A 12,006-nucleotide genomic window follows, 5' to 3' on the forward strand; every position below is an offset into this window, starting at 1 on the left:
AAGAATCGATTCAGCACAAATCTCGAATTAGGTTAGGGGAACAACCCACAGTATTAAGTACATAGGATCATTATCATGATTAACAGGCGATTCCTAATACCTGGTGTCAATTCGTAGATACCAGGTAATGGGAATAGAGTCGATTCAAAGGAATCAAGCTTTGGAGTCGACTCTATAGTCGTTGTGAATATGGAGTCAACTCCAAAGCTTGATTGTGGGGGAAGCATGACTGAAGAACCTTGATTTCTCAGTTTGGGAACAATCCCAAAGAAATAGTCGGGAGAGCGTTTGGCATCGTTGTGACAAACGCTGAATCTCACAGCTTTTTTTTTTAGTTTTTAATTACTCAACAACTAAGACACAAACCCCTCGTTTATTCCTTCACTTTCATCTTTCACTACTTTTTTTATTTTACATTTTGTTCTGATTCTTTCCCCCTGAATGTCTGGCTAGAACTTTCTGGAACTGGGAGCTAATGCTAAATTTAATGTTCTGTTAGAAAAGATAGCTTGATGTGTGGTTTCATTAAATTCATTCAATTTAAATATCTTGTCTTTCTAAGAAAAACTGCTGATTAAGCAATGCACTATACCATATTCATGAGAAAGTAGAATGTTGTATTTGTTATTTGACGTTTGTGTAAATTCAATACGTCGTTTTCAGCTAGTGATTAAAGAATTGGTTCATGAGTCATCTTTGTCAGATATGCTGGTGGCGCTTTCTGATTTTAGTCATTTAACCATTCAAAAGAGTTATTTGTGTGTGGAACAGTGTTGCATTGCACCCGCGAATACCTGCAACCTGTAATGGAAAATAAGATTTATTTTGTTCCAACACTTTTTTGTTGTTGTTGTTGTTGCTGTTGTTGCTGTTGTTGTTGCTCCAAAACTGAAAAGTGTTACAATGGAAGCAGAAGTAAGTGTAGCTTCTTAAATTGTGTAGTGTAACGCAGTGTTTTTCAATCTTTTTTGAGCCATGGCACATTTTTTACATTGGAAAAATCTTGTGGCACACCACCAACCAAAAATGTTACAGAATATCACTCTGTAGCCTAATACAGTATATATAATTGCAATATAGTTTCTCAATTTATTTATACTCACTCAGTGTGAAACCTGTGCCTGTTTAGATGAACACAAAGCCGATATCCTGGCAGGAATTGAAGGGAAGTGTGGGACTTTTTTCATTTAGCTACAAGTTCAGCAACTAGCTTTGAGGGCTTTCTAATTTACCTTTGTGGTTTTTCTCATTAATGTTGCCTGTTTCGGTGTTTTCACGCAGGCAAACAAAATAGTCCATCGGCTTGTTTTGAAGCGACGGGTGTTTCACTTGGAGATAGCGTTTAAGGTTGCTTGGCACCATGGCGCTATTGGACAGCTTCTCGCCACACACCAAGCATAATGGAGTCGGGGTCATCTCATCGCTGGTGAAAGTAAATATTAACGAAAGATAGCTTTCGCTGTATTGCCTCGAGCTCACCATCTTTGCTTTCTTTTTACCACCACTCATACTAGGCCCTTCACCTGAGTCACAGTCTTGTCCAGGGCCCAGTTCGGAGTTTGCATGTTTCCTTTTTAAAAACTTCTCCATCACTGCCACCACGACCTGTCGCATGCGTCACTAATTCTCTTGTCTCTAAGAAGGTAGGAGGCAATTACCTGCTGCCACCCGGACGAATATTACATTACTCTGCCAGTCACTATATTACAGCACAGACACTCAACCATGGCTTATTATTTGCAGATAATAATTAATAAATAAGAATTTTAAGACTAAGTGAAATTGGACAATTTCTCACGGCACGCCTGACGATCTCTCGTGACACACTAGTGTGCCACGGCACAGTGGTTGAAAAACACTGCTCTACGGTATGTAGACTGTATTACATGCGTGTTGAGCAGAGAGGAGATATTATAATATTATACAGTATCTGGAAATATAGTGTGTGACTGCTGCTGAAATAAGGAAGAGACTTAGGATTCTCCTTTTCAAATCTGAAACCAAATTGCTGAAGCAGCACAATACTTACCTGAACAGCTTACTCTGTCTTTAGTTATTTAAACTAAGCATTGGTGGTTCAGTGGTAGAATTCTTGCCTGCCACACGGGAGACCCTGGGTTCAATTACCGGCCAACGCAGAAGTGAGTTTTGAAAGTTAAGCCTTCACCAAAGGAACATTACAAGCCTTATAATTTCTGCCCAAACTAGACGAACTCCATAGGGAGGGAACAGTGCATGGTTTTGGAAACACGACCCATCATTAATGTCTTTGTAAACTCCAACTTTGTAAACTTGGGCGATCATTTGAACATTCCGCCTCATATTCTCCCTGAGTGGAAAGATCCTGATTAGTATCAATCTCCTGATCCATAGTGTGACTATGTACCTTGCTGAGGTGTTTTCGGAAGCCACTATAAGTACAAAATGATAACAGGCGACCTGGCTCTCCACATTTTAAATGTAACTTTTTGCTAGGATATAAACATGTTGAAATTTTAAATGTTGACGAAGAGCCAAACAAGTTCTGAGGTATGCTTTACATTCAAAACATATGAACATCTTCAAGGCAGTTAATCTCACTGCAGCAATCATGCTCGAAGTTCTTTAACACGCAGGCTCTCCATTGCTCTTCCGACATCGATGTTATATATAGTGGTTTGGATAAATGTGTAGAAATCACAAAGAGCTTCATCATATCAGAAACTGAAGACATAGTGAGCTTTGAACAGTTCATCAAAAGCTGCCACTGATGTGTGCGCCTTACATGGGATCGCCTTTTGGTCGATAATGACGTAGAACTTTGGGATATCCTTCTTTCGCTCACCGATGCAGAGGAGAAATGGTTGTCTTGTGTCAGCACTCTCAATGAAGGTATTCACACTGGCTCCTTCCTGAAGGTCAGCAAAGGGACATAAAATAAATATGAAAATAAAACTCTTTGCATGTTCTTTACATTATCACTAGCACCGTCACATCTTGTTTGCAGGTGGAGTAAGCAAAATGAGATGCAGGTCTCAGAATAACCTACACCTCAAGAGCTCCTTAAAATTAAGATCTGATGTTTAAATATTAACTTTTGCATACCTTAAGACAGCTCACAAGATGGCTGGTTGCTTGAGCTGAACTGATCTTGGATATTTTTTTCTGGCCTCTTGAGGTTAGAGGGAGCAGATGCAGCTGCAAAAGGATTGAGGACATGTCGCTGTCCCATCGTAAAGACATCATAAAATAATTAAATGATCTCTCTTTAATTATTTTTTTAAAGACTGGAACATTTTTAAAATACAAAACAGTTTATACTAACCATTGTAGTCCTCAGATTCAGGTTCAGTTCCTGACAGCAGCTCGCCCATATTCTTAAGAGTCTTGCAGTCTGCAATGATTTTTGGCTTGAAGAATATTGACCACATTGCCAGGAACTTCTGGAACACTTCGTCACCAAACATCATGGAGAAATCCTGGTCGATCTTTAAACAAGGTTCATACAGGTTTAAACACAAAGGACATAAATGGATAAAAGCTCAAATACTAAAAATTAAGATCTGCTGTGTTATTTATGCATACATTTGGGATATAAAAGATTAGAACGTTGAATTTCTCAGTTTGGTCCGGCCTGTTGTTGTTATGGTGATCACTGAACAACTCCTTTCTCTACTGTACCAGTGAACTCCTTTAATAACTACAGAGAAGGTCATTTCCTTTTCAAAACTATTTCCAAAGCTAAATATTTTCTTACCAATCCAGATACAGCAAGGAAACAAGTGAACAAATCCAGGACTGAAGATGATGCATCCTCACCGACCATCTTCGGTCAATACTGGAAAGTCGCTCATCTTCTCATCAATGAAATGTCGTATTGTAGATATCGCCTCCCTGCACTCCTCACCAAATAGCTGTTGACAAGTTAAGAGAGATTCTTGTCTGTTTTTTGGACCATCCTGAAGAACAGTCTTGGAATAACACCGGGAGCTAGCACAGGTGTTATGTTGAACTGTCTTGATCCTGCATGCAATGAAGCCAGTATTACCCTAAAGGATCATAGTAGTGTTCCTGTTTAAGAAAAGACCCAAACAGAGGCATCTCGTTCTTGGCTTCAAGAATGAATTACTCAACACAATAAGTTCACACAATGACTATATAACATTAAAAAAACAAGTGGAAAATACAAAGCTGAGCAACCTATAAACACTAATCTAAAACAAGATCATTTTAACTTTAAAACTATAAAAGGGAAGAAAATATAAACACACACACTGGTTTGGGTTTTCAGACAAAACTTACATATCCATGTTTGGAGAAAGGATCTTGGAGGTATGGAAAAAGTGTCACAATTCCCAGTGCATAATTGGTCTTCACACTTGACGATGGAATCATCCTTTCAAAATAAATCAATTTACTTTGCAAGTGTGTATGTTTTGCAAGAAGTTAAAGGATAAATTCTCCTTTTATAGCAACACAGAATAGCATTCTTTATCTGTGCCACATGAATCTGTTGTGATGATAAAGGGAGGGAAGTGACCTCCAATTCTTACCCATGTAGCTCTAACATATGCCACACGTAAACAGATGGTGAACGTCCTGGTTGCAGACATGTTAGTGTTTTGGTCTTTTCATACTCCTTGAAGATTTCCTCACCCTTTGGATTGGCCCTCAGAACACAATCAACTTTCTGTCAAAACATCTTACATCGTTATGACATGCTCATGGAAATTTAAGAGGATTTTTAATGCCTTTCCTTTATGTCGAGAATACATTTACAAAACACTTCTACAGATAAGTATCAATAATAAACAATTACGTAATTGAGGATTTTAAATGCATTTATTCAAAGCTTACCTGTCTTGCTTCATTCTGCTCCATTAACCCTGTTGGGTTCCTACTCTTTCGTGTGGACTCCAGGACAATTGTGGAATCTAATGAATAGGATGAAGCTGGGGATAGTGGAGTCAGTACAGAGGAGGATGCTTGATCTGAGACCAGCTGAACATCCAGATCTACAAAATCACAGACAGAACAAAATCAATTTAAATGTACATGTATTTATCAGTAACAAAAGCATTTCAACAAATACTTGAATGGTTACATAAAAAAATCTAAAGTATATTATCTTCATTAAGTACTTTCCATATACGAATAAGATGTATGTAACGTAATGATCAATAGTATAGCAAATGATAATAGTTTGAGGTTCTTCAAAAAGATATTTTAGACTCTGCTCCTAGGTAACTACATGGCCTCGTCTATTTCACTCGAGAATATCCACAAATAGGGAAGAACATTACAAAAATAAAGGTAATGTATACAATAATTATCATGAACGGGTTTAAAAAGGGGGAGAGAGAGAGTAATAGTAATCGTAATATTTCTTGGCTAACTACCACAAAACTTGGAACAGAATACCCCTTGAGGGAAACTGCCGTTCCTGAGTTTGGACACACGAGGGCAGTCAAGCTCCATCCAGCACAACGCCGCCTGAAACAGAAGGTAGCTTTGGGCTATTTTACACTGACGCGGCTCATCAGTGTGATTACTGTGCATTGTCTAGTTTTCACGTATCAAGGACAATACACGGAGCTTCTGAAATGTTTAACAGCATCATCATTATGATTTATTTTTTTTAAAGAACATACCCTATTCTCTAGACATGGAAATGTTTTTTTTTTTTTTTTTAAGTTTACATTGTCACAAAGCAGCTGTACAGATATCTGGATATATTATTTCAATGTCCATTCTTAAACACGACAGATGAACAAACAAAGAAACTAAGCACATGAAAAGGTTAGATAGACCAATGATTAAATACTACTCCGTTCAAATGAATACAGACGCCTGCTCAGATACCACAACGTTTAAAAACCTCGACATTCGCGGCGTCATAAAGGGAACAACCGTCAAGCATACCATCAGGAAACTTACAGAACTCTGAACGTGACGTCATAACAGATCTTATGGCTCGCTCCTCCGATTTGACTACATATGTCTGTGCGCGCGCGCCGGGGAGACTGACCTAGACACGGTATAAGGACAACACACATTTAAAACATATTAACACATTCACATTATATCATGTACATAGCAGTATAGTTATCATAATAAATTACACAAATTAATTGCTAATATTAACATTATTAATGTCTTTCTTAATATTATTAGTCATTTCATTCTCATCACTGCTCCTACGTAACTTCATGTGTTCCCTAGGTGGCCTCGTCTATTTCGCTCGAGAATATATAAGGTTATTACCATTTTATTCCCTATTTATTCATTTTAACATGAGCTCATGTCTACAATTGTTAAATAACAACAATAATTATCATGGACGGGACAAAAGGGAAGAGAGAGATTAATAATAATATCATGTAATAGTTCTTGCCCAGAAATCCGCTTCTAGAAAATCGCCGTTCCCGAGTTTGGCCACACGAGGGCAGTCAAGCTCCATCTAGCGCAATACACAACGCCGCCTGAAACTGAAGGTAGGTTTGGGCTATTTTACAGACACAGCTCATTACTGTGCATTGTGTTGTTCGGACATAACCACAATTAACGGCTCATCTATATAAACAAACATTAATATTCATAGCACTATATTTAATATAAAACCTTGTTTTTATAAACCTTGATTTTATTTAAACAATTTAAACATATATATACACAAACATGCATATATATATATATATATTTTAAAAAAAAGTGTCATTTTATCTCTGTACCACGTTCTAATAATGAAACTGCCGAAGAAAGAAAATTTTCTGTTTTCTGAGACGAGGAAGTGGCTCTTAAAAGAGCCTTTGTGTTTATTAGACGGAGTTGTGGTTTAAGCGCGTTCTCCGCGAATACGGCGGGCCAGCTGAATATCCTTGGGCATGATGGTCACTCTCTTGGCGTGGATAGCGCACAGGTTGGTGTCCTCGAACAGACCGACCAGGTATGCCTCGCTCGCTTCCTGCAGGGCCATGACGGCCGAGCTCTGGAAACGCAAGTCGGTCTTGAAGTCCTGAGCGATTTCTCTCACCAGGCGCTGGAAGGGCAGCTTGCGGATGAGCAGCTCAGTAGACTTCTGATAACGACGGATCTCCCTCAGAGCCACGGTGCCGGGCCTGTAACGGTGAGGCTTCTTCACGCCGCCGGTAGCCGGCGCACTCTTGCGGGCAGCCTTAGTGGCGAGCTGCTTCCTTGGCGCCTTGCCACCGGTGGACTTACGGGCGGTCTGCTTGGTTCTTGCCATAGCGTCAAACTCTGCACTTCGCGGATAGAAAAACAGAATAAACTGCGCGCGCGAACGCGGCCTTTTTAAGCCATAACGCCGCCCTACGTTGATTGGGCGTCTCGAACGCGCTCGTCTGCTATTCGATAGAACGTTTTACGTCACCTGTTGACTATTGGACCGTCTTCTCTGCCACCGTTCGAAACATAAGACGTCCGCCACTATTCTATTCTATTGGCGCGCTCTCTCTAACACAAATGCTTTGTTCATTAGAAACACACACAACGCCGTCACAAACCATTTTCACTCCTCAGACTTCATTTAACCAGCACGCTAACTGCTATTGTTCTCATAGTCATTACTTAAATATGGTATTAAATCATGACTACAAAATTATCGTCCTTTTTTTATTTATAAATATGCTGTCTTAAAAGTGCACAATTTCACTCCTCAGATTTCATTTAGACAACACGCTAACTACCACTATTATTATTACTACTACTTAACGTAATCACATAATTATTAGCAAAGTATAACGCATCTGTTTTCATTTCAAACGTGCTGACTTTCTAGTGCACACTTTCAGTAGAAAAACGGGTGTAAAATTGCACTTTTGAAGCAGAGATGGTGGCTCTTAAAAGAGCCTTTGGGTACTGACAAAGCAGCAGTGGACGAGTTTACTTAGTCTTGACGGCCTTCTCGGTCTTTTTAGGCAGAAGCACAGCCTGAATGTTGGGCAGCACACCACCTTGAGCGATGGTCACTCCGCCGAGCAGTTTGTTCAGCTCCTCGTCGTTACGCACGGCGAGCTGCAAGTGGCGGGGAATGATACGAGTCTTCTTGTTGTCACGGGCGGCGTTACCGGCCAACTCCAGGATCTCAGCGGTCAGATACTCCAACACTGCGGCTAGGTAGACCGGAGCGCCGGCACCGACGCGCTCGGCATAGTTGCCTTTACGCAGAAGCCTGTGCACACGTCCCACGGGGAACTGAAGTCCAGCCCTGGATGAACGAGTCTTGGCCTTAGCTCTAGCTTTTCCGCCGGTTTTTCCTCTGCCACTCATCTTGATGCTCAAATCTGTTCTAACAACTCCGAAATAAACGTTCCACCCCGAGCTCTCCGTGATATAGACAAAACGGCCACTCTCTTATTCGCTAAGAACGCAATGGCAGATTAGCCAATCACAAACAGGCCGTCGAATTCCAGCGTCACCCCTCCCACCCCTGTTTGTGCTTGTGTGTGTGTGTGTGTGTGTGTGTGTGTGTGTGTGTGTGTGTGTGTGTGTGTGTGTGTGTGTGAGAGAGAGAGAGCGCGAATGAAAACAGACAGAAGGGAATATTCATACAAAAGCACGAAGTAACAACTGTATACTGAATTTATTTATTCTTATCATTAACATTGATTTATTATGTATCAATATGTTATCCTACATATTCTGTGATCGTTTTGGAGATGAGGAATGACGTTTAGGAATCACGATCAGGATTCTATTCTACTGTACTCTAATCAGTATCAGCTTGTGGCTGTGTACATGATATGTAGCAGATATGCGTATCCATACTATTGAATGTTTCTAACGTGTATTGCTTTGATTCCATAAAGCTTGACTGAAAATGTTGCTCTTTAAAGGAAAATATGGGTGGCTCTTAAAAGAGCCGTTTAAGGAACAAAGGCATGAAAGAAACAAACGTCTTTACTTCTTTTTGGGTGCTGCCTTCTTCGCCTTTGCCGCTTTAGGCTTTGTGGTCTTGGGCTTGACAGCTTTCGCTTTCTTGGGGCTCTTGGCTGCCTTTTTAGGGGTCGCGGGCTGTGGATGTGCAATATGGTGATGTGTTGTACCACCAGGAGGTTAGATGGCTGAGCAGAGGAAAAGTTTTCAGGAGATTTTTTGATCTGCGTGATGAGATCGGAGCTTTTCAGGAAAGCAAAATTGGTAGTATTCAAGAGCCCATGGATAAGAAATGGCTTTCTGACCTGGCTTTCCTGGTGGACGTCACAGAGCTGCTCAATGTTTTAAATGTTCAGCTCCAGGGAAAAGACCAGATTATCACCCAGCTTTTTTATCACATCAGAGCCTACAAACAAAAACTACTGCTGCTCAGAAGACATCTCTCAGCAGGTAACATTCACAATTATAATATGCACCATAATTTTATGTGCAGTTATTGTTATTATTAATACTTATATTTAGTTAGCATTTATATCCAGTGGTGCCAGCTTTGGGTTTTTTTGTTAATCAAGCTGATAAATTTTGTGTCAAAGTTCTCTTAAATTATCATGGATTAATTTCCTCGTTTTGTCAGTTATTTATTCTATTTGCCTCCCTCTCTCTTCTTTCACTCCCTGTCTCACACTGTTCCTCTCTCGCTCATCTCCACATCCAGGAAATTTAGCCAATTTTCCCTGTTTTAGAGAGGCAGGCATGATGAAAGAGAAGGTACCTGAGTATGATGCTGTTCTCAGCAACCTTATCCAGGAGTTTGACAGTCGCTTTGAGGACTTCAGACACACTGCATCTGACTTTGAGTGGTTTGTTCAACCTTTCACCATCAGTGTGGACACAGTCAGTGATGATCTTCAGATGGAACCAATTGAGCTTCAGTGTGATTCAGAACTCAAACACAAGTTCAGGTCCCTTCCCTTGACAGACTTCTACAAATGTGTCCCAGCAAACAGGTTCCCAAAGATGTGCAAACAGGCACAAGTGATGCTGTCTCTGTTTGGCAGTATCTACCACTGTGAACAGACTTTCAGTCTGATGAACTTAAACAAGTGTAAACTGAGATGTAAAGTAACTGACTCTCACCTCCATAATATCTTGACTTTGACAGTAAGTCCACTGCATCCCAATTTGGAAAAACTTTTGAAAAATAAGGTCCAGCTTCATGTGTCTCATTAGAGGTCACTGATATTGCAGGCAGTAGGTATTGAACATGTATTATAAATGGGATTGGTTCTATGTTTTAATTATACTATAAGTTTCATTGAACTATAGAACTCTGAAAATAAAACTGCATTAGTGAAGCAGATACAGACTAACGTTTTCTATTAATTGATTTATTTGTAAATATTATGAAATGATAAATGAGAACCATGGCAACTTTAATTTTAATATAATACAGTTTGGTATAATGCAACTACTTTTGCCCCACAGCCCTCAATCAAGTTTGATTTTTGGCCCTTCACAAGAAAAAGTTTTGGCACCCGTGATTTAGAATGATTATGTGCTATTAGAAAACCATTTTCAACTACTTCCTGTTGCTACAATCTTAATACGAATAACTTTAGCAGCACAAAGTCCCATTTTGCATTGCTCAGATTATACAACCCCCGAAACCGTGCTATAACCGTTTAGATTTACTCATCTCTGCATTTAGCAGACTGCTGGAATTACCCAAAAGCCTGAACATCCGCGGGAGTGCAGCGCTTCAGAACTCCCCCTCCCTCTCTCTTTCACACACAGCGAGAGAGAAAGCGAAAGAGAGTAAATTACTCTTTGTATGAAAAGTGGGTGGCTCTTAAAAGAGCCGTTGGGTTGATGAAGACGGCGTTAACGCGCTTTACTTGGAGCTGGTGTACTTGGTCACGGCCTTTGTGCCTTCGGACACGGCGTGCTTGGCCAGCTCCCCGGGAAGCAACAGGCGCACGGCGGTCTGGATCTCCCTGGAGGTGATGGTGGAGCGCTTGTTATAATGAGCCAGACGAGAAGACTCACCGGCAATGCGCTCAAAAATATCATTCACGAAAGAATTCATGATGCCCATGGCCTTGGATGAGATGCCGGTGTCAGGATGCACCTGCTTCAGGACCTTGTACACGTAGATGGCATAGCTCTCCTTCCTGGACTTTCTGCGCTTCTTGCCTCCTTTGCCGGCCGTCTTGGTCACGGCTTTCTTTGAGCCCTTCTTGGGCGCGGTCTTGGCTGGATCGGGCATGATGCTGCTCCTCAAGTATACGAACAGTAAATGAATAGCGCCCGCCTCGCGCCCGCTCTATTTACAGACCCACATGCTAATGACGCCCAGACAAGACACCTTTTTTTTGATTGGACACAATTCGATACCTCCCCCTGCATGGCGCCTCCTACTGCACTCTGTTTCCTCCCTCCCTCCATGCTTCCTCCGATACGCTTTGTTTCCCTTCCCGCCCTTGTACTTTCAGGACAACGTGCACTATGAAAAAACAATTGGCTTGAGAAAAAATCGTTTTATATTATATATGCATGTATGCGCGTGTATGAGACAGAGAGAGAAATATAGAAGTAAGTTTATACTAAAATCATTTTCTAAATCGTATTAATCAAACAGTTTATAATATTGAATACTGTGCACATATATATATATATAGTTTATTACAAAAAATACAAATAGATCTACCACTTACGCTACCTCTGTACAGCGTTTGATACCTTATGTTTCATGAAAGAAAAAGCCTTTTCCCCCCGACACGGAAGAACTCTTTTTCTAGACATGTGGGTGGCTCTTAAAAGAGCCGTTGTGTTCGCGTCGTTCGGTGTTAGAGCGTTTAACCGCCGAAGCCGTACAGGGTGCGTCCCTGGCGTTTCAGAGCGTACACCACATCCATGGCGGTCACGGTCTTTCTCTTGGCATGCTCGGTGTAGGTGACGGCGTCGCGGATCACGTTCTCCAGGAACACTTTCAGCACGCCGCGCGTCTCTTCATAGATCAGACCAGAAATACGCTTAACACCACCACGGCGAGCCAGACGGCGAATAGCTGGCTTGGTGATCCCCTGGATGTTATCGCGAAGCACCTTACGGTGACGCTTTGCGCCTCCTTTG

The 12,006-nt window shown here is 41.0% G+C and overlaps 4 protein-coding genes and 2 long non-coding RNA genes across 9 annotated transcripts; 1 reads left to right on the forward strand and 5 right to left on the reverse strand.

Annotated features, from left to right (window-relative positions):
- Positions 1-2,772: 2,772 nt before the first annotated feature.
- On the reverse strand, positions 2,773-3,444 carry LOC128634152 (uncharacterized). Its single transcript, XR_008397405.1, has 3 exons — positions 3,305-3,444; positions 3,085-3,202; positions 2,773-2,891 (listed from the first exon to the last, which is right to left on the reverse strand). It is a non-coding gene; the product is annotated as an uncharacterized LOC128634152 (long non-coding RNA).
- A 171-nt stretch (positions 3,445-3,615) lies between these two features.
- On the reverse strand, positions 3,616-9,004 carry LOC128634156 (uncharacterized). 3 transcript variants are annotated; one of them, XR_008397412.1, is made up of 5 exons: positions 8,903-9,004; positions 5,917-6,007; positions 5,401-5,472; positions 4,282-4,994; positions 3,616-4,050 (listed from the first exon to the last, which is right to left on the reverse strand). It is a non-coding gene; the product is annotated as an uncharacterized LOC128634156 (long non-coding RNA). The 3 variants fall into 3 exon arrangements; XR_008397410.1 differs by having other exon boundaries at positions 4,282-4,669; positions 4,837-5,472; XR_008397411.1 differs by having other exon boundaries at positions 4,282-5,472.
- Positions 5,962-10,209, forward strand: LOC128634118 (general transcription factor II-I repeat domain-containing protein 2A-like). 2 transcript variants are annotated; one of them, XR_008397348.1, is made up of 4 exons: positions 5,962-6,016; positions 6,202-6,235; positions 6,367-6,473; positions 9,590-9,658. XR_008397348.1 is itself a non-coding variant. In XM_053684377.1 (2 exons), the coding sequence occupies exons 1-2, from the start codon at positions 9,156-9,158 to the stop codon at positions 10,102-10,104; spliced, it is 684 nt and encodes a 227-aa protein (XP_053540352.1). In that variant the 3' UTR covers positions 10,105-10,209. The 2 variants fall into 2 exon arrangements, 1 of the variants encoding a protein (XP_053540352.1); XM_053684377.1 differs by lacking the exons at positions 5,962-6,016; positions 6,202-6,235; positions 6,367-6,473 and adding an exon at positions 9,156-9,324 and having other exon boundaries at positions 9,590-10,209.
- Positions 6,775-7,272, reverse strand: LOC108262458 (histone H3). The gene has a single exon (XM_017462907.3). The coding sequence runs from the start codon at positions 7,223-7,225 to the stop codon at positions 6,815-6,817; it is 411 nt and encodes a 136-aa protein (XP_017318396.1). The 5' UTR covers positions 7,226-7,272; the 3' UTR covers positions 6,775-6,814.
- Positions 7,718-8,501, reverse strand: LOC128634131 (histone H2A). The gene has a single exon (XM_053684402.1). The coding sequence runs from the start codon at positions 8,266-8,268 to the stop codon at positions 7,882-7,884; it is 387 nt and encodes a 128-aa protein (XP_053540377.1). The 5' UTR covers positions 8,269-8,501; the 3' UTR covers positions 7,718-7,881.
- A 245-nt stretch (positions 10,210-10,454) lies between the features above and the next one.
- LOC108262641 (histone H2B-like) lies at positions 10,455-11,430 on the reverse strand. Its single transcript, XM_053684404.1, has one exon. It carries the CDS (start codon positions 11,138-11,140, stop codon positions 10,766-10,768), a length of 375 nt encoding a protein of 124 aa, XP_053540379.1. The 5' UTR covers positions 11,141-11,430; the 3' UTR covers positions 10,455-10,765.
- Between the last annotated feature and the right edge of the window lie 576 nt (positions 11,431-12,006).

The sequence above is a fragment of the Ictalurus punctatus genome, chromosome 12 (genome assembly GCF_001660625.3).
Source record: "Ictalurus punctatus breed USDA103 chromosome 12, Coco_2.0, whole genome shotgun sequence".
NCBI classification, from domain to species: domain Eukaryota; kingdom Metazoa; phylum Chordata; class Actinopteri; order Siluriformes; family Ictaluridae; genus Ictalurus; species Ictalurus punctatus.

What these genes read in the sequence shown, in the direction of transcription:
- LOC108262458 (XM_017462907.3), bottom strand. Translation starts at nt 7,225, where the DNA reads ATGGCAAGAACCAAGCAGACCGCCCGTAAGTCCACCGGTGGCAAGGCG.
- LOC128634131 (XM_053684402.1), bottom strand. Translation starts at nt 8,268, where the DNA reads ATGAGTGGCAGAGGAAAAACCGGCGGAAAAGCTAGAGCTAAGGCCAAG.
- LOC128634118 (XM_053684377.1), top strand. Translation starts at nt 9,156, where the DNA reads ATGGATAAGAAATGGCTTTCTGACCTGGCTTTCCTGGTGGACGTCACA. An exon ending in CAGAAGACATCTCTCAGCAG is followed by an intron (nt 9,325 to 9,589) that starts GTAACATTCACA and finishes CTCCACATCCAG; the next exon opens with GAAATTTAGCCAATTTTCCC.
- LOC108262641 (XM_053684404.1), bottom strand. Translation starts at nt 11,140, where the DNA reads ATGCCCGATCCAGCCAAGACCGCGCCCAAGAAGGGCTCAAAGAAAGCC.